At 38.9% G+C, this 27,043-nt stretch overlaps 1 protein-coding gene across 1 annotated transcript in view; it reads left to right on the plus strand.

Annotated features, from left to right (window-relative positions):
* Window positions 1-16,988, plus strand: part of c1orf21.L (chromosome 1 open reading frame 21 L homeolog) — a 76,953-nt gene extending 59,965 nt beyond the window's left edge. Inside the window, 4 exon segments of the mRNA NM_001086417.1 lie at window positions 1,141-1,256; window positions 7,857-7,933; window positions 11,793-11,853; window positions 16,406-16,988. Coding sequence (NP_001079886.1) covers window positions 1,141-1,256; window positions 7,857-7,933; window positions 11,793-11,853; window positions 16,406-16,444 — 293 coding nt within the window. The 3' untranslated portion in view covers window positions 16,445-16,988.
* The last annotated feature ends 10,055 nt before the right edge of the window (window positions 16,989-27,043 follow it).

The following is a 27,043-nucleotide window of genomic DNA, read 5'->3' on the forward strand; positions in this document are numbered from 1 at the left end:
GAGTAAACAGCTACACTTCCCAGTAATCATCTAGGAAAACTACATTGAATGATAACGGAAATTTGTATTTTGTATAATAAAAAATAATCAAGTTGTAATTACTCCTGACACAAGCAGCCATATTTTTCAGTATATACCCCACAAATATTTATTTTATTTTAAGATTTTTTTTAGTTAAGCTGCTTTACTGAATTGTCCAGGCACAAAAGAAAGCCGGCATTAGCACCCGTGTTTTTTCATACTTTCATAATATTATGAGTCTGCATCCTTAACCTCCTTCAAAGTGCTGTCTTCTGAACCAATTCCTGTATTCAGTGGAAAGTAGCCAATGAGGAACGTGCACGCTTAAAAAATTGAATATGATGTGATGACTACTCTACATAATTTATATGGGGGGGCAGTCATAAATAGAATTTAGATTCCTTAAAGGAGAACCAAACCCTTATTTGTATAAACCCCTACCCTACATAGACACCCCCCCTGCTCTCCCCCAGCCTAGTTGTAAACTTCGGTAATTGCTCCTAAGTCTTTACTTATCTCTCTTTGCAGATTCAGCACAGTGGAGCTCACGGCACTATCTTCTTCTCTTCAGTAATCTTCGTGAAGTAAGCTCCCTATCGGTGCATGCGCAGTTGGAGCAGTTCCGTTTTTTGACAATTGCGCATGCACCAAAAGTGGCAGAAGTTGCCGAAGCGGCGGAAGAAGACCTGAAGATTACTGCAGAGCCGAAAGATGGTGCCCGGGAGCTCCATTGCGCTGAATCTGCAAAGAGGCCTCAGAACAGTTTCTCTTATATACAGTCCTCCTGTTTAGCATCTGGTGCATTGTATTAAGTACATCAGATTGGAAGAAAATGAACTAAAATGTTCTGAAAGCCCTACAAAATACCTTCTCTTACATCTGGGGCAGCCCTTGTCATCCTAGTCTCAGAAGCTCACTTTGGTGGATTAAGGGTTTAAGGGTTTAAGCAAGTGCACATGTGCCTGGTTAGCCTGATAATACCGGGAATGTTGTCAAAGATGGGACCTGCCAGAACAGATATAAGAGAAGATAAGAACAATATATATATATATATATATATATATATATATATATGATAAAATGTGCATTTAAACATACATTTAAATAAATCTCCCACAGATGAATACAGGATTAAGCCAGTTGAAGAAGTCAAATACATGAAAAATGGGGAAGAAGAAAGAGAGGAGCAGAAGATTGTGTCGAGAAACCAAGAGAACTTGGTGAGCTGTTTAGAGGTAAGCGAAAGCTAAACTGGCCCTGATTTCCAATCTTGTGCTCCCTGCTAAATTAATATATTCTGTGGATCTTAGAATGAGGGTTTCTGTTCTTTTATTCTCCTTAAAGGGGACCTGTCACCCAGAGATGAAAAGCTGTATAATAAAAGTCTTATTCAAATTAAACATGAAACAAATAATTTTTTCCATTAAAGCATCCATATCTGTTATAAATGCATTTAGAAATCGTCTGTCAATCATATATTGCCTGCCCCTCCTCTATTCCTTAGGCATAGAGACGGGACAGGCAATTACATTCACTTTCCGTTCTGCACTTACGAGATATAACTGCTCTCCTGACATTCCCCCCTTTCCTTGCCCTCTATTTGTGTAGCCAGTGCATGGGCATCAGGTCCCCCACTCTGGCACATAATAGGATTTTGGGATAATGCAAAGCAGCGTTGACAAGATAGCCACTGCCTGATTGTGAATTCCAAGACTCAAAGAAACAAGATTGATGGGGAGGCACATTTATCAAAGGTTGAATTTATGTGAGTTTTTAAAACTCCCTTAAATTTGATTGAATTAGATAAAACTCGATTCTCCAAAAAAACACGAATCTCAGGAAGGCTACAAACATCTCCAAATTGGTCACTGGACCTCTCCCGTTGACTTGTACAGGAATTCGGCAGGTTTTAGGTGGCGATTAGTCAAATTCAAATTCTTAAAGGGCCAGAGTATGATAAATCTCGAAAATCATATTAGTTTTTTTTAGAAAAAAAAATCTCGAATCAAGTTTGGATAATTCCCTAGTCGAATTTGACAGTTCTGACCATAAAAAAATGTGAAAATTCGAATTATCAATTTGACCCTTAATAAATCTGCCCCATAGTATTAGTAAAGTTTATTTTGCTTGACTAACGTGATAAAAACAGGATTTGGAATTATTTCTTAGGGTGACAGGTCCCCTTTAAGTTTGTGTGAAGGGTGAAAAAGTAATACAGTGGAGAGCGTGCATAAAATGAACAATACAGTGCTGTGAGAAATGGCCCCAACCAGGAAAGGTGATTTCTTGTGATTCAAATTTTTTTTCATGCCATTGACTTAACTTGACTTTTTTACAGACTTTTTGTCAAACACAAGAGGTTTAGTTCAGGTGTCAATATGTCCCATGAGCCCTTACCTGCTTTGGCAGCTGTGAGTGAGCCCCTGGAATGTTTTGCTGTTTTTTTTTAGGAACACTCAATCTAATGGGTAATAAGGATCAATGCAGCCAGTTTGAGCAGTGAGCAGCAGTAGTTGGTGGCCTAACTATATTGCACATTTTCAGAAAGTCTCTGAGATAAAGTAACCAGGAATTGGCTTGTGCTGCTTCCCATTATAGACAGTGAAGATCAGTTTAGGTAGTGTACATGGATGCTCAAAATGTATCTAGCATTGTTTTCAGTTTCTGGTATGTATGTAGACACTCACTTTTGACTAAGGCTGCATCCAACTCTCCAGACCAATCCAGGCCATAAACAAGCTCTGCCGATTGGTCAGAGGGGCATTAGACTGCCATCCTAGCATTATTAGAATGGACAACTGTCTCCTACCTGAAGGAAGCCGCATCAGATACAGACACACTAGGTGCCTACAATGATCTGTGTGTTTTAAGACAAGTTGTTTCTAATCACCAACTTAGATACAGTTTTTACGTTGAATTCCAGCAATGAAAGGACATCTCTTTAATGGGGTCGTTCCCCTTTGAGATAACATTTAGTATGATGTAGAGAGTGATATTCTGATACAATTTGCTTTCATTTTTTATTTGTGGTTTTTGAGTTATTTAGCTTTTTATTCAGCAGCTCTTCAGTTCGCATCTTAAGAAATCTGGTAACTATGGTCCAAATGACCCTAGCAACCATGCACTGATTTTAATAAGAGACCTGGAATATGAATAGGAGAGGGCCTGAATAGGAGGATCAGTAATAAAAAGTAGCAATAACAATACATTTTTAGCCTTACAGTGCATGTTTTTTTTTAGGGATGCATCGAATCCAGGATTCGGTTCGGGATTCGGCCTCTTTCAGCAGGATTTGGTTTCGGCCGAATCCTTCTGGCCGGCCGAACCCAAATCCTAATTTGCATATGCAAATTAGGGGTGGGCAATCACATGACTTTTTGTCACAAAACAAGGAAGCTAATTTTTTTTACCCTTCCCACCCCTAATTTGCATATGCATATGCAAATTAGGGTTCGGATTCGGTTCGGTATTCGGCAGAATCTTTCACAAAGGATTCAGGGGTTCGGCCGAATCCAAAATAGTGGATTTGGTGCATCCCTAGTTTTTTTAGAAGGGGACAGTGACGCCCATTTGAAAGCTGCAAAGAGTCAGAAGAAAAAGACAAATAACTATAAAACTATAAAAAAAAATAATGAAAACCAATTGAAAAGTTGCTTAGATTTGGCCATTCTATAACATAATAAAAGTTAAAATAAAAGTGAACCACCCAATGTATGTTGGAGATGTTACAAAGAAGCGGGCTCACACATTCACATTTGGTTAACTTGTCCAAGTTTGAAAGATTTTTGGACTCAGGTATTAGAAAGCATTTATAATATAACTTCTATAAAACTGGAGGTTACCGATTACGCGATAATACTGCTGAATGTATTTCCTGGAAAAAATAAGATGTTAGAGGACCCACTTACTTTTCACCTAATGCAAGCAGCCAAGGTCTTGATTCCTAGGAATTGGAAGAATAAAGAGGCGCCGACATATAACAATTGGGTAAAATCTGTGGAAGAAATAAGAACATTAGAGGAATTAACATATATTTATCACAATAATAGTGGCATGTACTGGAAAATATGGTATCCATGGCATAGGTATATGGGAGAAATGGTTAAGCCGGTATTGGGATCTTAAATATAGCATAACGCGGTGCAAAGTATCCCCCCCTTACCCCTTTTTTTTTTCTGTATCCTTTTGTTTGTTTTTATTTTTCTGTTTTTCTGGATATTGTTTGTACTATGTATTTACTTTGTATGTTTTGTTCTGTGGTCTTTTTTTTTTTTGAAAAAATTTGATTAAATAAAGAAATTTAAAAAAAAAAAGTGAACCACCCCTATAAGGGCCCTTACACATGGCTGTTTGTTCCTGTGGTTCCCATGTGGAACTTATGAAGGATTTACTGCAGGGGAACGCAGGAACGAGCATCTGTCTTGGAAATTGAAAGTGTGCAAAGTGGAAATGAGCATGCTTAAATACCATATTGCTTGTCTGTTTAAAGGAACAGTAACACCAACAAATTAAAGTCTTTAAAGTAATGAAAATATCATGTACTGTTGCCCTGCACTAGTAAAACTGCTGTGTTTGCTTTAAAAACTTTTCTATCGTTTATATAATTAAGCTGCTGTGTAGCCACGGGGGCAGCCATTCAAAACTGAAAAAGCAGAAAAGAAGGCACAAGATACACAACTGATAACAGATAAGCTCTGCGGTTTACAATTGGATCCTACAGACCCTATCTGTTATCTACTGTGTATCCTATGATTGAATGGCTGCCCACGTGGCTACACAGCAGCTTGTTTATATAAACTACAGTAGTCTTACTGAAGCAAACACATCCGTTTTACCGGTGCAGGACAACACTACATTATCTTGTCATTCCTTTAAAACACTTTCATTTTTTGGTGTTACTGTTCCTTTAACTACTGTACCATGAACTGGAATTATATGGGTTTTGTTAGTACAGATCAAGGGTAAAAATGCTAATTATGTAACAGTCACTGCCCCACACACACATTCATTTAGCATATTATAATGCAAGATGAAAGATTGATTGTTATGGTACTATTGCCATCATAAATATTATACTAAATGGTAGTGGATGTTTAATAAATCCGTTTACAATTCGTCCTACAGTTGTTTATACATTTAATGGTGTTCTTTCCATTAACATTCCTTCCAGCTCCAAACATCGCACTCATTAAACTCACTTTATCACTCGGAAATATTCCTTTTAGCATACAAGCAGAAGCCAAGACTTGTAGAACTTCATGCGGCATGTTGTAAGTGGTTCGGATTTAGCAGGGATTTGCCCTGACGGGGCTGGTAAACTTAAATATAGTTTTATGCCATATGCTATGACTAACAACCTTATAATGAATCATTACTATTATAGAGAAATAAAAATGTCTTCTAGGGATGTGCATGAGTTGGCAATATAAAGTGCAATACTGACGTGGATGAGCTGAGGGTTGAGGAAGCGCAGTAATAACCCAGTTATATTTCACACTATAGGGAAAAAGTAATCAAATCTATTTGTGACAAATAATTATGAAGCACGTTTATATCCATGTCCGTTCCCCTTTTATTTTTTATTTATTGTTTTAGTAAGCAGGTAAAATCATTGTTTCCCTCTAAAATAATCACTTCATTAAACTGCCATCACTTCCATGTTATAGCCTATGACTTATCACATTGTAGTATGAGTCACAGCAGGTGCTCCGGCAAGAAACATTCTTAACCCCTTAGTTGTCATATTTGTGTTAGAAAAAGCTGTATGGCCAGTTAATTGCTTTGGAGGATTTATATGAAATGTGTTCCCTGCCAAGTAGCTACGGTGGCACTGATGTGGCCATCTATATTTCCCAGTGGCGTTTCATGTGCACAAAACAAACAAAAAGGGGCAAAAGTGTCAATATTCATTTCTTACAGACTGCAATCTTGACACTTTTGCCCCATTTTGTGGTGCTCTGTTTGCTAAGTGCACATTAAACACCACTGGGAAATATAGATGGATAGCGATTCCTTAAACATACAACAAATATATGCTTTTGTGCTAGGTTGCAGCTGCTCTGGGCTTGAGAGTTCTAATTCTGTTACCAAGCTATGTCACTTTCACTGACAATTGCAGTAGCCTTGAGTGACATTACATACTGCTTGCATTGACTACACAAATAAAGATATAAGCAGCTGCTTTCATCATTTCTTATCCATTGCCATTAATTTAATCTACAATAATCATGCTCGTGATCAACATGTTGCTCGCTAACCCCTTGGGTGTTGCTCCCAGTGGCCTCAAAGCAGGTGCTTATTTTTGAATTCCAGAGAAAATCACTGGCACTCAAAGGCTGGTGCAAACAGGGGTGAACCCTTGCGTGTTTATTTGCAGAAAGAGCAACGTTTCGGGGATGAACCCCTTTGTCAAGCATGCTTGATTTTCTCTGGAATAGTCCTTACTTGGAGGGTGCCGATCCCTCCATTACCGGGCACCCGGCGTCCATTATTGAAGGCCAGGGTGTGCAAGCGGTGCCTCTCATCTTGAACTGCTAATTTTTGAATTCCTGGCTTGAAGGAAAGTTTTGGTTCCATAAAAACCAGGTGCACTACTAGTCCACATAGGGCCTACGAAAAGCCAATCACAGCCCATAAACGGCACCCCATGAATTTTTTGCATGCTTGTGCTCAATTTTTTTTAAACATTTGAATGTGGCTCACTGGGGGAAAAGGTTAGGGATCCCTGTACAATTACAAACCGTGTTTTTCAGATGCCCTTAAACCAGAGATCCCCAAGCTGTGTTGCTATAAGGAGTCCAAAATAGTGGACCAGGGAACATTGCCTGAATAAAATTCAAGATACTCTAAAGATCATCACCCTGCAAATGAATCTATGGCACATAAAGAAGGAACCTTCTTCTTCACTAATACATCTATACAAAGCATTCACTTATGTGATTTGATATAACTGTATATTCTTGATAAAGCTTTGGATGAACCTTATCTGGAAGCTCTTAGAATATTAATTCATTCATTCAGACCTTTAACGCTACAATATTCATAGTCTAGACAACACTAGTGGCTGATAGGTCTTCTATGTAGTTATATACACATATATACTGTATGCGAGTATGAAAGTTTTATTATTGCCAGTACAGGTATAGGATCAGCGAGGCTCCCATACACCATCAGGGGCCCCCACCGCTCGCTCCCCAGGCCAGGTCATTACCACTCGCTCCCCTCCACACGCACCTAGACTTTGCCGATGGGGGGAGGGGGAGCAGCAGTACCTACAGGTAGGGATAGGGTCTGAGACGTTCCAACCCAACCCTGTATAGGATCCATTATCCGGAAACCTGGTATCCAGAAAGCTCTGAATTACGTGAAGGGCATTTTCCGTAGACTCCACTATAATCAAATATGTAAAATTTTTAAAAATTATTATCTTTATCTCAGTACCTTGTACTTGATCTAAACTAAGATATAATTAATCCTTACTAGAGGCAAAACATTCCTTTTGGGTTTAATTAATATTTAAATGATTTTTTTTAGTAGACTTAAGGCATGGAGATACAAATTGCGGAAAGATCCCTTATCTGGAAAACCCTAGGTCCCAAGCATTCTGGATAATAGGTCCCATACCCGTACTGTTCCGCAGCAATCAAAATGGAGCTCCATGACCTAGCTATAGGGACACATGTCCTTGTGCCTTTACATAGTTACAGAGTTCCATGGTGTCTTTTAATATACTTATTCTCAGCATGTATGTGTTATGCCTTATACTCTTTACATTTCCAAATATATAAGCAAAGACCAACGATCATTACGTTGATGTGACTTTCTTGATATTTTAGGAAAAAAGTGCCACCCATACTGCCCGATCTAAAAGTAACACTGAAGCTGCTGGTGCGGGACATCCCAATCGGATAAAGTAAGTGGAATTTAAGAAACACACTTGCCTGTGATTTAGCAGGTTCATGTATAAAAATACAAACGATTATAATGCATACACAAATTGATATAAACATAGAAATTATATCTGAAGCCTTGTTATAGCTTTTATATCAGTGACCCAAATATGTTATAATGCAGGGGTGTCCAAACTTTTGGCTTGCAGGGCCACATTGGAAAAAGAAAAATTGTCTGGGGCCACACATGAAATATACAAACACGTTTGATTTGTATAATTTGTAAAAGTAAAGGAAATACACAGCAAAGAACTACAATGCCAGTTGGATAACCAGATGGAGCTATAAACTGGAATATGGGACACCTAGATATTAAATAGACTTATTATTATATTATTATTACTAACTGGGCAATGGGCAGAGTCCCCTCTCCTCCTATATCCTTTGCAACATGATGTTTCCTCGGGAACCAAACTGGGCCGCATTCATATGCATCCTGGGCCACATTTGGCCCTCGGGCCGCAGTTTGGACACCCCTGTTATAATGAATAGTGGAGTATAGTATAATGTTTCATGCATGAAGGCCACCTGTAACAACCACACAAAACCACACAGATGTGAAACACTGTCCTTCATATTACAGATCAATCATCCTAAATAACCTTAATTTTGTTGAAACTGAAAACTCTGCAGCACTAAAACTGTCATAACGTGTGAAGTGCCATCAAATGTGTCATACACGTTGTTTGGATGACGCTGGAGATGGCTAAGATTCAACAAGAGTCACACAGAAGATCTGACAACAGAATCAGTTTAACAGGACCGCCAATTTCATGTGTATTTGGATAGATGGATTAAGTCTGTTTTATCTGTACAGTTTATGCCACTATGGAGAAATAACTGGGGTTTAAATATATTCATATTTCAGTAATGATAAAAAGAACACAAAATGTGTGTGTGTGTAAACTAGGGATGCACTGAATCCAGGATTCGGTTCGGGATTCAGCCAGGATTTTGCCTTTTTCAGCTGGATTCGGCCGAATCCTTCTGCCCGGCCTAACCAAATCCAAATTTGCATATGCAAATTAGGGGTGGGGAGGGAAATCACGTGACTTTTTGTCACAAAACAAGGAAGTAAAAAATGTTTCCCCTTTCCCACCCCTAATTTGCATATGCAAATTCAGATTCCGTTTGGTATTCGGGCAAATCTTTCAAGAAGGATTCGGGGGTTCGGCCCAATCCAAAATAGTGGATTCGGTACATCCCTAGTGTATACACACACACACACACACCTATCAATACACTGACATATATTAAACTGAACATACCAATATCTATACTAAACTAACTAGATCTTAAGATTCCAATAACCTTGCATATATATTATGCTTCTTCAAGAAATCATCCAATCCTCTCGGAGAAACAAACCCTTAATAAAAAAAAAACCTACCCCACCCCTACCCTATCTAGACCCCTCCCCCCAGCCTAACTGCCCTCAAAAGCCCCTAACTCTTTACTTACCCCTCTGTGCAGATTATGTCCACCGGAGTTAACGGGTGCCATCTTCGGGTGCTTCGGAATGAGACAGGTGCTTCGGAAATTTTCGTGAGTTTCGGCACATGCGCAGTTGCGAAACAGAAAGTTGCCCCAACTGCGCATTCGCCACTCGCTTCATTGGTCTCCTTCTGAAGAAGAAAAGAAGAAGATGGCACCCATGAACTCAGCTGGACAGAATCTGTACTGAGGGGTTAGTAAAGAGTTAGGGGCATTTGCCGGGGGGGGGTGCTAGGCTGGGGGGAGGAGGGAGTTGCGGTCTTTGTAGAGTAGGGTTTTTTTTTTATATATTAAGGGTTTGTTTCTCCTTTAAAGGCATTAACAAAATCAGGCATCACAACATCACGGGGCAGGTCATTCCACAACCTCACTGTGAAGAACCATCTACCCTGCTTCAATTCAAAAGTTCTGTTCTTCTACTCTTTTTTCTAGCCACCTTTATATGGGAAAAAAGCCCCCAACTCTCTCTCTTCAATGTCCTTTAATATACTTGTAAACGGAAATCACATCCTTTGCAAAAGTCTTTTCTCCAGAGAAAATAACCCCCAACTTTGATCTTTTCTCAGGTGTTAACTGAATGACCTCTTCTTTTTAATAATTTAAACAAATAATTTAGGATTTATTGTAATCCTGGCTGCAGTGTTTTGTTTTTTTTTTTAAATAATCATTTTTATTTTGTTTTGCAAGAATAATAAAAAAAAAAACCCAAAACCTCTGGTACATAAAATTGTTTCCTATACTGTGATGGCTTGCTCACACTCAAGGCTGTGCAGTAGTGCCTTTTTGTTCTCTATTTCTGCTTGTCTAATTCCTTTTTTACATGCTTTATTTGCCTCTTTGTACCTATTAAATATTTTGGCTGTCCTAGCTAACTTGAATGCCTTAAAGGAAAGCTATACTGCCAGAATGAATACTAGCTTATATGATATTAAGTGGCTTATATATACATATATTCTTTTATATCAGTAAATACTTCCCTTCTACATATTTTACCTCCAGTCACCGTTTTGTGATGGTCTGTGTGCTGCCTCATAGATCACCTGACCAGTGTGGGACCAAGAGACAGAACTTTGTCCAGTAATTGACTTATTTGACAATCTAACATGTAGTTGTGCCCTTGGTTTGTTTGTGTGCACTGTAAATTGTACGATCCCAGGGGGCGGCCCTTAGTACTGGAAATGGACATTTTATATTTACGATCACCCAATGACACATACTACTAGAGAAGTATATTTTGTTGTTTTTTGTTGTTTCATGCAATATATTTTTATAGACACCTACATTGTTTGGGGATATCGTTTTCTTTAAAGGAGAAATAAACTCTTCGCAAATATTCTTTCCAACTACCACCCCTGCATACTTTACAAATGCCTTAGTGGGCATCATTTTAATAATAATGTGAGGCTTTTTCCCTCATTTGCCTGCACTTTGTCTAAGCCTCTGCGCATGCGCCTGCTTCATATGGGAATTAATTGTGCATGCCTGTGTTGCCGCTTTGATCAAGTGAAGGAATGGAGTTCATTCAGGAGCTGGCTACAGGCAACCAGAAAGGTCAAATGTAATTGTATATAGCGGAGTATCTAAGTAGTAAACAAATCCAGAGGGTTTTAATTCTTTTAAAGGAGAAGGGAAGGCTGAGTTTACTTGGGGATGCCAAAAGTTAAGCACCCACAAATGAGTGTATTTACTTACCTGAAACCCCAGGCCAGTGCTCCTATCAGCAGAAAACTGCACTGTTCCGGGGTTCCTCCAGCGAGCACCACAGAGCGATCACTTTCTTCTTCTCCTTTCTTTGCACGGGTTCACATGCGCAGTAGCGCGAAAAGCTGAACTTTAACAAAGAAGTTGGCTATTTCGCATGCGTCTGCCTCAAGAAATTTGAAGAAAGAAGAAGAAGGAAGCCGATCAATCTGTGGTGCTCGCTAGAAGAACCTTGGACCGGTGCAGTTTTCTACTGATAGGAGTACCGGGCTGGGGTTCCAGGTAAGTCAATACAATCACTTGGGGATGCCTAACATTTGGAACCCCCAAGTAAACTCAGCCTTTCCTTCTCCTTTAAGTTCACTTTTTTTCTTACCAACCTCAATGCTAACCATTCTAGCAAATCATAATGGTTTGATTTCTGCTGAATGCTATAGCACCAGTGGCTTTTCTGCTCAGTGCAGGTATGTACTAATACAATCAAATGTGTGCGGCACTGACTGCTATGGTCAATGCTGAGACAAGTGCATCAAGGCTTCTGAAATCATTTTGTATTAATGCTGATGTTTGCTTTCTTGCTTTTGGTGGTGAATCCTGGACAACTAATTTCTAGTGTTTGATTTTCAGTATCCACATCTCCGAGAGCCAGCAGGAGTTCTTCAGGATGCTAGATGAAAAAATTGAAAAGGTTAGTTTAGAACAACATGATGATCAATATCCTTGTGTATGTACTGACTTACTGTACTTCAAATACTGTCTCTATGATTTTAAAAAGTAAGAATATAAAGGCTAAATACTTCAGAAAGATATTGCATGTCCCTTTTCAGTAACATCAGGCACCAAGCTATAATTTGTGGCCAAACTGTTCCAAAAAATGTTTGGTTTTTTTTGGCAAAAATTGAGCTCCTGATGTGCCTAGAGCTGATTAATGATGATTATAATGTAAATACAACATTTTACTATATTGGACTCCATGTAAATTGGAACTAGTTATCAGTCTGAGGGTTGTGACTCCATTTTGGGTAGAAGTAAATAAACTGTTCTCATATGGATTGTATTTTGGTAAGTAATTGGCCATTGCAAAATCACAGAAGCATTTGACTGTAGTTTTTAGTAAATCAGCCCGTTGTTTGTTTTTATTTTGCTTATTTCTCATTTCAGGTCCTCTACCATTAATGTCTCCCTGGTTGCTAGGGCATTTAACCCCATGCCTAAGGCTTCAGAACAAAATATGTAATAATTTAAAATAAGTGTGAAGGCCAATTCCAAACTGCTGTAGAATGATGCTTTTTCTACACCATACTAAAAGTAAAAATTTCAGGTGAACAACCCTTTTAAAAGACAAGTCAACCCCAAAAATTTGCCTAATAAAACTTTCATTATACATGTATTATTTTCAGTCAGGGTCGGACTGGCCTGGCAGGACACTGGGTAAAAACCCTCATGGGCCGCCGCTGAGCCAGACTCCATCTCTGGATCTCCTGGCCCTGAAAATAAAAACTATTTGCAAATGTCGCGCATCGCTGTGCGGCTCCATGCACGTCATGCGGCTCCGTGCACTGAAGCGTTCCTGTCGGCTCCATGCATGCATGTGCGCCATCGAGTATGCAGGCCAGGGGGCACGGGGGGGCCCTGGACAGCGGTCCCGGTGGGCCCTGGGCCCCCCAGTCTGACCCTGTTTTCAGTGCTTTTAAAGTTATCTGTAAGACCATTTCTATTGAAAGCAGCAACTGTGTTTTTAAACAATGTTGCAAAAGTCTTGGTTCCCCTGCAAAGACAGGTCTGTTGATCAGCTGCCTTGTCTTACATTGTATCTGAGCCATCAGGACAGAGAATAGAAAGGGACAAACAAACTGTTTTAATAGCAATACATATACAAATAACTTAAAAACTATAGAAAATCTGCAACAAATGTATATTGCAAAGTTGCTTAGGATTTTGTTACTTTTATTAGGAAAAAAATAGTTTTGTTGACATTCCCTTTAAAGCTCTGCTACAATTGTTTAGGAATATCTGATGCATTACAGCTAATGAAGCAGAGGAAAATAGGACCTTGGGCTGCATATCAATGTCCTAAATATAACAGAGCACCTTGAAAAATTATCTGAGACACAAGGGTATTGTGCCAGAGAAAATTACCTTCACACATTGCCAGGGAAACAACTGTGCTTCGTTCAGACATCTATGTTGCCAAAGCTTAAAGGGGAACTGTCATGAAAATGTTATGTTTCATCTCATGGAAATAAGATACTTTCTAAATAGAACCATTTAAAAATGCTGTACCATTTCTGAAATAATCAAGTTACTTCAGTGTTTTCTTAGCCACAATGTTTTGTTCAGCAACTCTCCAGTTGGGAATTTCATAAGCTGTTTGGTTGCCACTGTCCAAATTACCCTAGAAAACAAGCAGTGGTTTGAATAAGAGACTGGAATAAGAGACTGGAATATGAATAGGAGAGGGCCGGACTAAAAAGATAAGTTATTAAACGTAACAATACCAATAAAATTGTAGTCTCTCAGAACAATAGTTTTGTGACTGCTGGGTCAGTAACCCCCTATTTGAAGTATGCAAAGATTTAGAAAAAGAAGGCAAATAATTAAAACTATAAAATAAACTCGGCACTCGGTCTGTGGATACAAATCTCTAAACAGTCGCCGGCTGCTCTACAGGGAAACAAACAAAGCTTCTCAAGTTCTGGGAAGTAAGGTGGGGGGCTCCTCCTGCCATTTGAAAGTATAATGGTTTCCCTGCAAAGCAGCTGGGGACCGTCTGAAGTTTCATATCCACAGCAGTCAGAGCAAGTAAAATCAAGGGGGAATTTCACTGCATACAGTTAGGTTTATTTTAAAAATGGTATACATTTTTGTTAAGTATTGGAGATAACAAGGCGAATTCATGAGTCCCCATAACAGAACTGCTGCATGAAGGCCTAACATAAATGCAACCCGGTGGCTGCCTAGGACCTTTATTTTCCAGGGAACCTAGTGGTGTGCATTAAGGAAAAGGGTGGAGATGGATCAGGCAAGATGCAAATTATGGGGGACAGACTTCCCAAAGACAAAGCCAATGTCAATCTGCCCCCTGCCTTAAAGGGGTTGCTCACCCTTAAATTAACTTTTATTAAGACATAGACCATGGTATCTGAGACAATTTTGAACTGTTTTTTATTTTTTATGATTTTTCTGCTATTTAGCTTTTTGATCAGCAGCACTCCAGTTTGGAATTTTACTGGCTACCCGTTTGCTAGGGTCTAGTTTATCATTCCAACCAGACAGTGGTTTGACAGAGACTGCAATATGAATAGAAGAGGCACTGAATAGAAATTTAAGGAATAAATAGTAACAATAATGATAATTGTAATCTTACAGAGCAAAAGTTAATTGGCTGCTGGATACAGTGGCCCCCATTTGAAAGCTGGAATGATGTAGAAGGGGGAAGGCAAATAATTCAAAAACTTTAAAAAAAACAAATAATTATGGCCAAATGCAAAGTTGATAGAAATAGGACATTCTATAACATATTAAAAGTTAACTTTAAGGTGAACCACCCCTTTTAAGCTTTCTCTATTTGAAGAGGTAAAAGGAAAAACATTGGAGCCAACATATGGTTCACATACACTGCCTTGCACAAGTATTCACCCCCTTAGCTTTTTACCTATTTTGTTACATTCCAACCTGTAATTGAAACGTTTCTTAATCTAATGTTATGTGATGGATCTGCACAAAATAGTCTTAAGTTGGTAAAGTAAAATGAGGAAAAAAATAAATATATATATATATATATATAAGAATTTTTAAAAAATAAATTGGCATGTGCATATGTATTCACCCCCTTTGCCATGAAGCCCCTAAAAAATCCTGGTGCAACCAATTACCTTTAAAAGTCATGTAATTAGTGAAATGTAGTCCACTTGTATGCAATCTAAGTGTCGCATGATTTGTCAGTATAAACACACCTTTTCCAAAAGGCCCCAGAGGAAACAACATGGTATTATAACAAGAGAGGGCCGCCCACCAAAACTCACAGACCAGACAAGGAGGACATTAATCAGAGAGGCAGCACAGAGACCAAAGGTAACCCTGAAGGAGTTGCAGAGTTCCACAGCAGAGACTGGAGTATCTGTCCATAGGATCACAATAAGCCGTACACTTCATAGAGCTGGGCTTTATGGAAGAGTGGCCAGAAAAAAGTCATTACTTAAAGTTATAAATAAGAAGGTACGTTTTGAGTTTGACAAAAGGCACGTGGGCGACTCTCCAAATGTATGGAGGAAGGTGCTCTGGTCAGATGAGACTAAAATGTATTTTTTTTGGCCACCAAGTAAAATGCTTTGTCTGGCGCAAACCCAACACATCCCATCACCCCAAGAACACCATCGCCACAGTGAAACATGGTGGTGGCAGCATCGTGCTGTGCGGATGTTTTTCAGCAGCAGGGACTGGGAAACTGGTCAGAGTCGAGGGAAAGATGGTGCTAAATACAGGGATATTCTAGAGCTAAACCTGTGTCAGTCTGCCTGTGATTTGAGACTGGGACGGAGGTTCACCTTCCAGCAGGACAATGAGCCGAAGCATACTGCTAAACTGCAACACTCCAGTGGTTTAAGAGGAAACATATAAATGTGTTGGAATGGCCTAGTCAAAGTCCAGACCTCAATCCAATTGAGAATCTGTGGTCAGACTTGACGATTGCTGATCACAAGTGGAAAACCATCCAACATGAAGGAGTTGGAGCAGTTCTGCCTTGAGGAATGAGCAAAAATGCCAGTGGCAAGATGTGACAAGCTCATAGAGACTTATCCAAAGTGACTTGCAGCTGTAATTGCCACAAAAGGTGGCTCTACCAAGTACTGACTTAAGGGGGTGAACAGTTCTGCACGCTGAAGATTTCTGTTATTTTGTCCTATTTGTTGTTTGCTTCACAATAATAATAAAAAAAAACATCTTCAAAGTTGTAGGCATGTTCTGTAAATGAAATGGTGCAAACTCTCAAACAATCAATTTTAATTCCAGGTTATGAGGCAACAAAACATGAAAAATGCCAAGGGGGGGGTAAATACTTTTGCAAGGCACTGTATACTATGCTCAATGGCTTTCAGTTGCCAAATTAGCCATGCAGGTTTTGTGTGTCTAGTTTTTAAGGTAGAAAGCTGGAAACTCATCAATGACCAAGATAAATGTAATTTCAATCTTTATTGTGGCTGTTCTTGAATTCATCTTTTTGTTCTTTTGGTTTAAAGGGACAAGATTACTGCTCAGAAGAGGAGGATATCACATAGCTTCAAGTCCAGTCAGAATGTGTAAATATCTTCACACACCGAGCGGGGCTCTGACTAATGGATCTCCCTAAATGCAACAGCAGAATGTAGCTGTGGACTCCAATCATTTTGCTGCGGACATAAACACCGCATCTCTGCGATTGTTTCTATCGGATCTTTTATTGCGGCACACTGTCATCTGCAAGAAGAACCTCGCGGGTTTTGGTAGGAGATTTTATTGCTTCCAATTTGCTACTTGGATATTGAACTATTTCACAAGTGGAGGAGCCAATCGATGTATTCCTCTGTCTATATGATGGTTGTTGCAATTCGCCAGTGGAACGAGGGTTTAATGTGGGCAAAGAGGAACTCATAATGTGACGCCTCACACAGTGATCTCATCAAGGACTGATTCTGCTTCTTCCTCACTGTATTTCAGAAAAAGAAGTTCCGACCCATAGTGAAAGGATTTGAGATGTAGTTTGTTCTAATTGCACATACCAGAGTCTGCAAATCATCTGACCCCCCACAGGTTTTTTTTCTATTAAATAAATGTTAGAGAGTTTTTATGCTTTGGGTTTTTTTTTTTTCAGCTGCAGACGTTGTTCCGACATTTTATCCAAATGCTTTTCATAAATGTGCCTAAGTGTGAGTAATTTAGTTATTATTTGGGGTGGCTGGATGTACCTTCTGCTTTCTGACATGAGGAAGAGGTGCTTGTGGGTAGGGATAGGCGAATTTCACCCGTTTTAATTAATTTTGCCGAAATGCATTAAAGTCTATGGGCGACAATTTTTTTCCCCCATTGAAGTCTATGGGCCCCATTTCCGCGGTGAAAAATTTTGCTCATCCTTAGCTGTGGGTAGTAGCGGCTGGTGTGCCTTGTATGTACAAGTTCTCCATCTACCTGTGCTCCTATTTATTTAATTAGAACATAAATGCTAATATTTGGATACGTTTGTCTGATTCAACAAGATGGTGACTTTTATATAGTGACATGATATAGATGATGAGATGATGAGTGAGATGATGACAGCACCCCATTATTCTGGTGAGTGGGTGAGTGATGTGAGAACCATTTTATCATTTATACAGTTAATAGTTTGCCTCATTTCTGGGATAGACGGCTTGAAGATATGGAAATAAATGAGCAAAACGTAAAATGGGAACATCAAACCTGCATCCCAGCTCTCATGTAGCTTTACACCTCTTATAGATATATCAGTGGTTTATTTAATTGTATGAGGCTTATGGCACAGGGCGAATTATAAATGCTGCTATTTGAGACTGCATTCAAAAACAGCACAATTTACCCTGCATTTCTTCCCATTTGTAGTGGGAAGTACAGATGTTTCCCCCCGGCACCCATAACTGCCACCCACGTTTTCCAGTGCTCATCACAGATGTCAGCTGAGCAGCAGCACTTCTCATTCAAGTGAATAGGAAATGATCCTTGTTAAATAGCAACGTTTGATGGGCCCGAAAATGCTGTGTGTGCAGAAGTACTAAAGGAGTATGTTAAAGGGATACTGTCATGGGAAAACATGTTTGTTTTTTTTCAAAACGCATCAGTTAATAGTGCTGCTCCAGCAGAATTCTGCACTGAAATCCATTTTTCAAAAGAGGAAACAGATTTTGGTATATTCAGTTTTGAAATCTGACATGGGGTTAGACATATTGTTAGTTTCCTAGCTGCCCCCAGTCATGTGACTTGTGCTCTAATAAACTTCAGTCACTCTTTAGTGCTGTAATGCAAGTTGGAGTGATATCACCCCCTCCCCCCCAGCAGCCTAACAACAGAACAATGGGAATGTAATGAGATATCAGCTCCCTAACACAAAATAACCGCTCCCTGGAAGATCTAAGAACAGCACTCAATAGTAAAAATCCATGTCCCACTGAGACCGATTCAGTTACATTAAGGGTCAGGCCACACGAGCAGATTCGGGGAGATTAGTCGCCCCAGCGACAAATCACCTCTTATTCGGGGCGACAATCTCCCCGAACTGCCTTCCCCCTTCCCTCCGCCGGCTAAAATGAAACACGCAGCATGTTTTTTGAAGTCACCTGAACTTTCCTCACGAGATTAATGGACATGAGCTGTGGTTCCAGAACAGCTGGTGTGGTCACCAAACTGTAGTGCCTGCCTTACTACTAGTACTTACTATGTACTTAATACTAGGCAGCCATGAGGAGTAGGAGTGTGTATACGCACATATATGTATATTGTTGGAACAGGAACAGAACATCCATAGACCATATACACAGGGCTGTGGAGTCAATACATAAATCCTTCGATTCCCGACTCCTCAGTTTATGGTACCAACAACTCCTCAGGTTTTAAAGGAGAAGGAAAGCTAAGGAGGTATTTTATTGCTGCAATAGTGCAAGAAAGAATACTATAATTATTCTGTAGGATATTTTACCAGACCTGAGTAAAAATCTCTAGAAGCTATCTGTTTGTTTAGGATAGCAGCTGCAGTATTAGCTTGGTGTGCCATCACTTCCTGTCTGAGTCTCTCCCTGCTCATTTATAGCTCTGGGCTCACATTACAGCAGAGAAGGGGGGGGGGAAAGGAACAAACTGAGCATGCTCACGCCCGGGGCAAGGAGGTTTAAGCTGAAGACAGGAAGTCTGATACAGAAGCCCATGTGTACACAATAGAAGGAAAGAAATGCAGTGTTTCTTTTGACAGAGGACTCAGAGCAGCATTACTTAGAGGGTTTACTGGTGTATTTATATAGACCTTTCTGATGAGGCTTACTTAGTTTTAACCTTTCCTTCTCCTTTAAAGGAACAGTAACATCAAAAAATGAAAGCATTTTAAAGTAGTAGCATATAATATACCGTAAGTGTGCACTTTTGCTTCAGAAATACTACTGTAGTTTAAATAAATAGCTGCTGCTGTGTAGCCATGGGGCAGTCATTCAAGCTGGAAAAATGTAGAAAAGGCACAGGATACACAGCACATAACAGATAAAACTCCATTGTATTGGACAGGGTTTGTGTGTTATGTAGCTTGAATGGCTGCCCCCATGGCTACACAGCAGCTTATAAAGAAGCCTCTGTAAATACTCGAGGTGATTGGAATATTGTCACACCCTCTTTATTTCAGGAAGTATAATGATAAAAAAACAGCCTATATCGCCAAATGTATCCAAGACATTCCTTTTAAAATTCCATGCCAGCAGTTGTGGCGCAAAGGTGGAGGAATATAAACTACAGTAGTGTTTCTGAAGCAAATCCACAGCTTTTATCAGTGCACGTTAACAGTATATTATATGTTCATTACTTTAAACCGCTTTCATTATTTGATGTTACTGTTCCTTTACTATACTAATGTCATTTCCATGTTGATTGAAAGAAGTCAAGTACACAACATACAAAGCATTTTATCAAAAGCTCAAACATATAAACTACATGCTTTGGTCTTTCTAAAACAAAATCAGAGTTAAACTACATAAACCAACAACAATTGGAAAACCTAAAACAACTTATACAGGTATGGGACCTGTTATCCAGAATGCTTGGGACCTGGGGTTTTACAGATAAGGGATCTTTCTGTAATTTGGATCAGGTCTACTAGAAAATCATGTAAACGTTAAATAAATCCAATAGGCTGGTTTTGCTTTCAATAAGGATTAATCAAATCTTAGTTTGGATCAAGTACAAGGTACTGTTTTATTATTACAGAGAAAAAGGAAATTATTAAAAAAAAAAAATTGGATTATTTGATTATAATGAAGTCTGAGAGACGGCCTTTCTGTAATTTGGAGCTTTCTGGATGATGGGTTTCCAGATAATGGATCCCATACCTGTATGTTCATTGAACCTGGCATATAGCTGTAGATTAACTGTTGAATACAATACAAAATTGACTACAGTATTGTTCTTAGAAACAGGCGATGATTTGCCAGCGTTACGGCTTTCAGGCACTTCGGCTATTTACTAACGGGCGCAGGCGTAACTTCGCTAGCGGAAGAGACAGAGGCTAGCAGTCATTCACACTCTATCTACAGGCCATTTGCTCTGGCAAATGGACGTTACTTCACAAATTCACTAAGATGCGGATTTTACGTTATCTTTTTCGCCAGACTTGCCTTCGCCAGATCAGACCAGGCGAGGTGCTTTGAATTGCATAGATCTTCCTCAATACTCTGTTACTTAAATCATATTTTTAGTGGAAAAAGTCCCAAAAAAACGCTGGCGTCTTTTACTTTTTTCAGAGTGATAGGCTGCAAAAGTCCATAAAAAATTATTTGGGTAACTGGGTTCCCCCCTACATTTTCTAACATATGGAACATTAACTATACAGTGGGCTCATGTGTAGGGCATTATAACAACTCTATTTTCTTTATTAAGGTTTCCTGGACTTGTGTAATGTAATGTATTTGCTGCAACATATACGTCCATTCAACTTTATCATTTCCCGCCATATGCAAATTAGCCTGAACGAAGTCCTCTTGCGAAGTTGCGCTAGGCTTTATTGAACACTAGCACATCTTCGATTTGATTGCCGAAGTAACGCAATCGAAAATTTGCCAGCGTTCGGTGCCCAGGACGCAACTTTGCATTTTTAGTAAATTAGCATTGTCTGAGCGAAAGCTTAGTAAATTTACCCCGAAGTCTTGTCTATGGAAACCAATTGACTGTGCAAAAACAACAACATTCTCCTAATATTTTCATTTGTCCATGCACACAGGCTGCATATGTTGTGTACAGGTAGAACACAAAAGTACTGCTGTCTGCCTCTTGCTCCATTTGCTTCCTCCACTGTGAGACAGACCCACTTTAATGTCTATTCACTAAAGTCAGAGAATGAAGGGATGAGGGATTGTATTCTGGCCAAGGGCTGCTCATGACATGCCGTCACTATAAAAACCCTTCACAAAGTAATGTCTGTAACAGTGCATGTGTGTGTGTTCATATTTACATCAGGATATTGTGCAGGTTTCCGTCACATGATCATCCCATATTTATTTGGGTGCACACTCGGGCATATTTATCAAGGGTCGAATTTGGAATTGAAAAAACTTAGAAATTCGAATTCAAAAAGACCAACCGAAATTAAGTCAGTTTTTTTTATTTTGGTTGAATAGGTCCATTTTCGATCGAATAGGCCGAATTCGAATCGTACGAATCGAAGGAATAGCGCATTAGATCAAATTCGATTCAACGTTTTTCCCAAAAAAACTTTGATCTTTCAAAGTCCACCAATTGACTCCAAATTGCTTTTAGAAGGTCCCCCATAGGCTAAAACTGCAATTCAGCAGGTTTTAGATGGCGAATGGTCGAAGTTGAATTTTTAAAGAGACATTACATGATAAATTTCGATATTCTTACGATTTTTTCGTATTATTCTCAAATTCGAATCGAATTTCAACTATTCCCTAGTCGTATGTAACCAAAAAAATATCTCAAAATTCGATTTTTTTTTCACCTTGACCTTTTATAAATCTGCCTGTTAGTCTCTGTGCGCTTACGTCATGTTGCTATGCATTCCACCGTGATCCTGCAAGTTCTGAAGTGCCTCAGGCAGTTACTCATTTCATACACGTTAGTCAGGGCCTACACTTGCAAGGGTTTGTTCTTGACACGTACCCAGTATGTACAGGATTCTTAGGACTGGTTTATAAACTGTTCAAATAAAAATCGTCCTTTTCTTTAGGGTGTGGGTGGTTCTGCATTATGTTAACTTTTAGTAATTGAATGTCTAATTCTAAGCAATTTTGCGATTAGTCTTAATTTTTTCTTTGTTTGAGTTTTTGAATAATTTGCCTTTTTCTTCTTGACTTTTTCCAGCTTTCAAATAAGCGTCACTGACCCCATCTAAAAAACAAATGCTCTGTAAGGCTACAAATGTATTGTTGTTGCTAATTTTTATTGATCACATTCATATTCAGGCCCTCTCCTATTCATATTCCAGTCGCTCATTCAAATCAATGCATGGTTGCTAGGGTAATGTGGACCCTAGCAACCAGATTGGTGAAATTGCAAATTGAAGAGCTGCCAAATAAAAAGCTAAATAACTTAAAAACCACAAATAATAAAAAATGAAATTTAATTACAAATTGTCTCAGAATATTACTCTCTACATAATACTAAAATTGAACACAAAGGTGAAAAACCCCTTTAAAGGGGACCTGTCACTCGAAAAAAAATTATTACAAATCTTATTTAATCACATTAGTCAAGCAAAATAAACTTTAATTACACTATATAAATTATTTGAATCTTGTTTCCTTTAGTCTGGGAACTCATAATTATAACAAGCAGGCAGGAGCTATTTTGTGGACACTGTTATTAAGACAAGCCTTGTATCATCTCAGAATCTTGTTTGTGCACCAGAATGGGGGATCTGATGTCCATTCCCATGCCCTGGCTACACGATTAAATGGTGAAGAGAGAGGGGGACTGTGGGGAGAGCAGTGACATCTAAGAAGTGCTGAATGGAAAGTAAAAGTAATTGCTTGCCCGCAGACAATATTTGATTGACAGCTGAGATTTTTAAATGAGTTTACAACAGCTATGAATGCTTTAGTAAGAAAACGAATTTGGATGTCATCTTTCATTTGAAAAGGACTTTTATTATACATATTTTTATTTCTGGGTGACTGGACCATTTTAAGGGCTTTTTTTTCGAGGGAAGGGAAGTTTTAAAGGGAAACTATACCCTGTTTTGACATGATCTTATTTAGTTGGACTGATGTAGAAAAGGTGCATAAACTTCCAGGAATAAATGCTTTCTTTTTTTACATAGCCATACTTGATTCCACGGATTAAAAAGAAACCATAATAATCAGTCTCTGTGCTCGGAGGGGCCAGTTTCCCACCCCCATTAGGCTTGCAGAGTTATATAACCCTCCAGAACCTTGTTCCATTGTGAAATGATTCTGGCGCTTGAAGTCTCTCTCTGGTTTCCAGAGAATCTGGGCACCTCCCACTACTAAGAGGGACTTCAGGTTCTCAATCCAATCATTTCACAATTGAAAAACATAAGGGAGGGGATGGATTACACTACAAGACTGGATGGGGTTGGAAACTGGTTCATGATAAGTATTATGGTTTCTTTTCAATCTGTGGAACCTGGTACAGCCATATGAAAACAAATACATTATACATAGTTATCTCTGGAAGTTCTGAAATTCAAGAGGTGGCTATATTTTCCCTTAAAGGAATAGTTCAGTGTGAAAATAAAAACTGGGTAAATAGATAGTCTGTGCAAAATAAAAAATGTTTCTAATATAGTTAGTTAGCCAAAAATGTAATGTATGAGGGCTGGAGTGAATAAATGTCTTATAAAACAGTAAGAATCCAACTTCCTGCTTTTCAGCTCTATAACTCTGAGTTAGTCAGCGACTTGAAGGGGGGCCACATGGTACATTTCTGTTCAGTGAGTTTGTAATTGATCCTCAGCATTCAGCTCACATTCAAAAGCAACAGATATGACCCATGTGGCCCCCCCTCAAGTCTCTGATTGATTACTGCCTGGTGACCAGGGTAACCAGTCAGTGTAAACAAAGAAAGCTGAAAAGCAGTTCTGACTGATATGTTACACATAAAATCACTCCAGCCTTTATACATTACATTTTTTGCTAACTAACTATATTAGAAACATTTTTTATTTTGCACAGCCTATTTATTTATCCAGTTTTTATTTTCACACTGAACTATTCCTTTAAAGGAAAACTATACCCATAAAACAGCATAAAACAGCTCATATGTAAACCCTGCTTCATGTAAATAAACCATTTTCATAATAATATACTTTTTATTAGTATGTGCCATTGGGTAATCATAAATAGAAAATTGCCATTTTAAAAAATAATGGATCGGTGCGCACAAACAAGCTAAACCCTAAATGTAAGGTCACATGAGCCAATTAAAAGACTTAAAAGAGTTGTGTCTTTTGCTTCCACACTTCTTCCTGTTACAGTTAAGGTGGCCATACACGGATAGATCCGCTCGTTTGGCGATGTCGCCAAACGAGCGGATCTCCCTCCGATATGCCCACCTTGAGGTGGGCAATATCGGGCTGATCCGATCGTGGGCCCTAGGGCCCAACGATCGGATCCTAGCGTTCGCCAAACGGGCGGTCGGATCGCGGGACCGCATCAACTAACAGATGCGGCCGCGATCCGACGGGATTTTTAATCCCATCCGATCGAGATCTGGCCGACTTTCGGCCAGATCTCGATCGGGGAAGCCCGTCGGGGGCCCCCATACACGGGCCAATAAGCTGCCGACACGGTCTGTCGGCAGCTTTTATCGGCCCGTGTATGGCCACCTTAAGAGTTGTAGTATCTGGTCAGGTGATCTCTGAGGCAGCACAGAGACCATCATAAAATGGTTGTTCAAGGCAAGAGATGTAAAAGGGCAAGATTTACTTAAATTTATATACAAGTTTGATAAGATTCTTAAATATGCCACTTAATATGATATAAACTATCTGTTGCTTAAATATTCATTTTGGGGCAAAAGTTTTCCCTTAAAGAAAAACTTTTTGTATAATGTAGTAATATTCTGAGACAGCTTGCAATTGGTCTTCAATTTTTGTGGTTATTAAGTTTTGTTCAGCAGCTCTCTCATTGTTAGGGTCCAATTTGCCTTAGAGGCTATGCAGTGTTTGTATGAAAGACTGGAGTATGAATCTTAGAAGGCCTGAATAAAAAGAAAAGTAAAAAAAAAAGTAACAATAATAACATTGTTGCCAGACAGTGACAGGCTGCCAGGGTCAGTGACCCCAGTTTTCAAACTGGATGCAGAAGTGGGAGGGAAAAACAAGTACAAATAGAGGTCAACTGAAAAATTACTAAGAGGAGGACATTCTAGAACATATTAAGATAAAAACTTGTGAACTACTTGTATTGATATGCCAAAATCAGTGAGAAATCAGTGAGAGTGCCCTTCGCATGCTGCCAATAAAATAATTGTACAGGTGTGTTGGGTTTTTAAGAGACAAAAGAAACCAATCTATTTGAAATATTTCATCCTAAAAGTGAGATTAGGCTTACCTATAGTATGTTCGTGAATAACCCGTATGTTTGTCATGGTAAAAAAATATTCAGTTTAATTTATTTCCTTTTGAGCTGTCAGTCTGACATTGCTTATTGTGTGCACACAACATCAGTTATACAGCTACGTGTAACACTATACTCTAGGTGCTCCTATCTCCCCGCAGCCTCCCTTTCTTTAAAGGGCAACTATAAGCTTCATCATACTGAACTTTCTCCATACAATCAATTAAACATTCTGCATTGTTTCTGAAATAATCAAGTTTATCTTCACTATTCCTTCCTCAGCATTTGTATCTCTTCATTCTGTCTTCATGCAGCAGTTGGATGTCAGATGAATGATCCAATATATCTTATAGGGGGGCTTCCTTTCCTTGCAGATGTATTAGAGCTCACTCAAATAACTGATTCCAGTACACACAAAATAACTGCATTTTGCACAAATTCTGCAGGTAGAGAGACATGATGTCTGGTGAGTGAGCTCAAATACATCTTCTAGGCAAAAGGAGCCCCCCTATAAGCTATATTGGATCATTCATCTGCCACCCAGCTCCTGAATGAAGACAGAATAAGGAGAAACAAATGCTGACAGAGGAATAGTGAAGATAAACTTGATTATTTCAGAAACGGTACAGAATTTTTAATTGATTGTATTTAGAAAGTTTCTTATTTTACTATGCTGAAGCTAATATTACATTTTTGCGATAGTTCCCCTTTAAATTACTTTTCTTCAAGGGATTTGGTGCACACAGTAAGACTTTTACCCCCATGTGTAATAAAAGGCACTAAGTTTGCCCAGGAGCAGTAACCCATAGCAACCAATAAGATGTTTGCTTTTAAACAGGAGACCAGTAAATTCTGCCTGCTTATTGGTTGTTTTGGGCTACTGCTCCTGGGCAAACTTAGTGCCTTTTATTACATAACCCCCTTACTGTGTTTGTGTAGGATTAAAACTAGAGGTAACTTATTAAATAAGGAACATATTTTCCCTTTATGTGTACTCCTCGCTAAGTCATTTTGCCTCTCTACCTGTGTAACTGCAAGCAGTTGTCTTCTGTGACTTATAATGTATATTCACGTTCTATATCTGTGTAAATTGTGTACATATATATATATGGCAAATGTATATTAAGTTTGCAGTTTTTTTTTTTTACCATAATAAAAATGAGGTGATCTTTAAAAGATAATTATATATATATATATATATTTTTAGCAAATAAGTGTATATTTCTAGTTAAAGTATAGGACACTTTCTTTCTACTGCTGCTTGTTCATAAAGGGGAAGTTGACCTTCAGACAAAAAACAGTTGTAAAGCAGGCCTCCATTCATGAAACATCATTTCAAATAATCTAATATATATAAGTATTTTATGCTCCCTTTTTAAATTGATCAGGTTTGAGATGTGACTGGTGTCACCTACCAACAATTGTCTGTCCCTGATGCCCACTTATTGTCACACACAGTGTATTCTGTGCCAGGGGTTTCGCACCAGTGAAGACTGTCTGTAACTGAATTTCACAACTCCTAGTATTTTTTAATGGGAGACACATGGAAGTGTAAGTGCTGGTGTAACCTCCCCCAAAAAGCTCACCAGGGCACTAACA

Source organism: Xenopus laevis, chromosome 4L, assembly GCF_017654675.1.
Source record: "Xenopus laevis strain J_2021 chromosome 4L, Xenopus_laevis_v10.1, whole genome shotgun sequence".
Lineage (NCBI taxonomy): Eukaryota > Metazoa > Chordata > Amphibia > Anura > Pipidae > Xenopus > Xenopus laevis.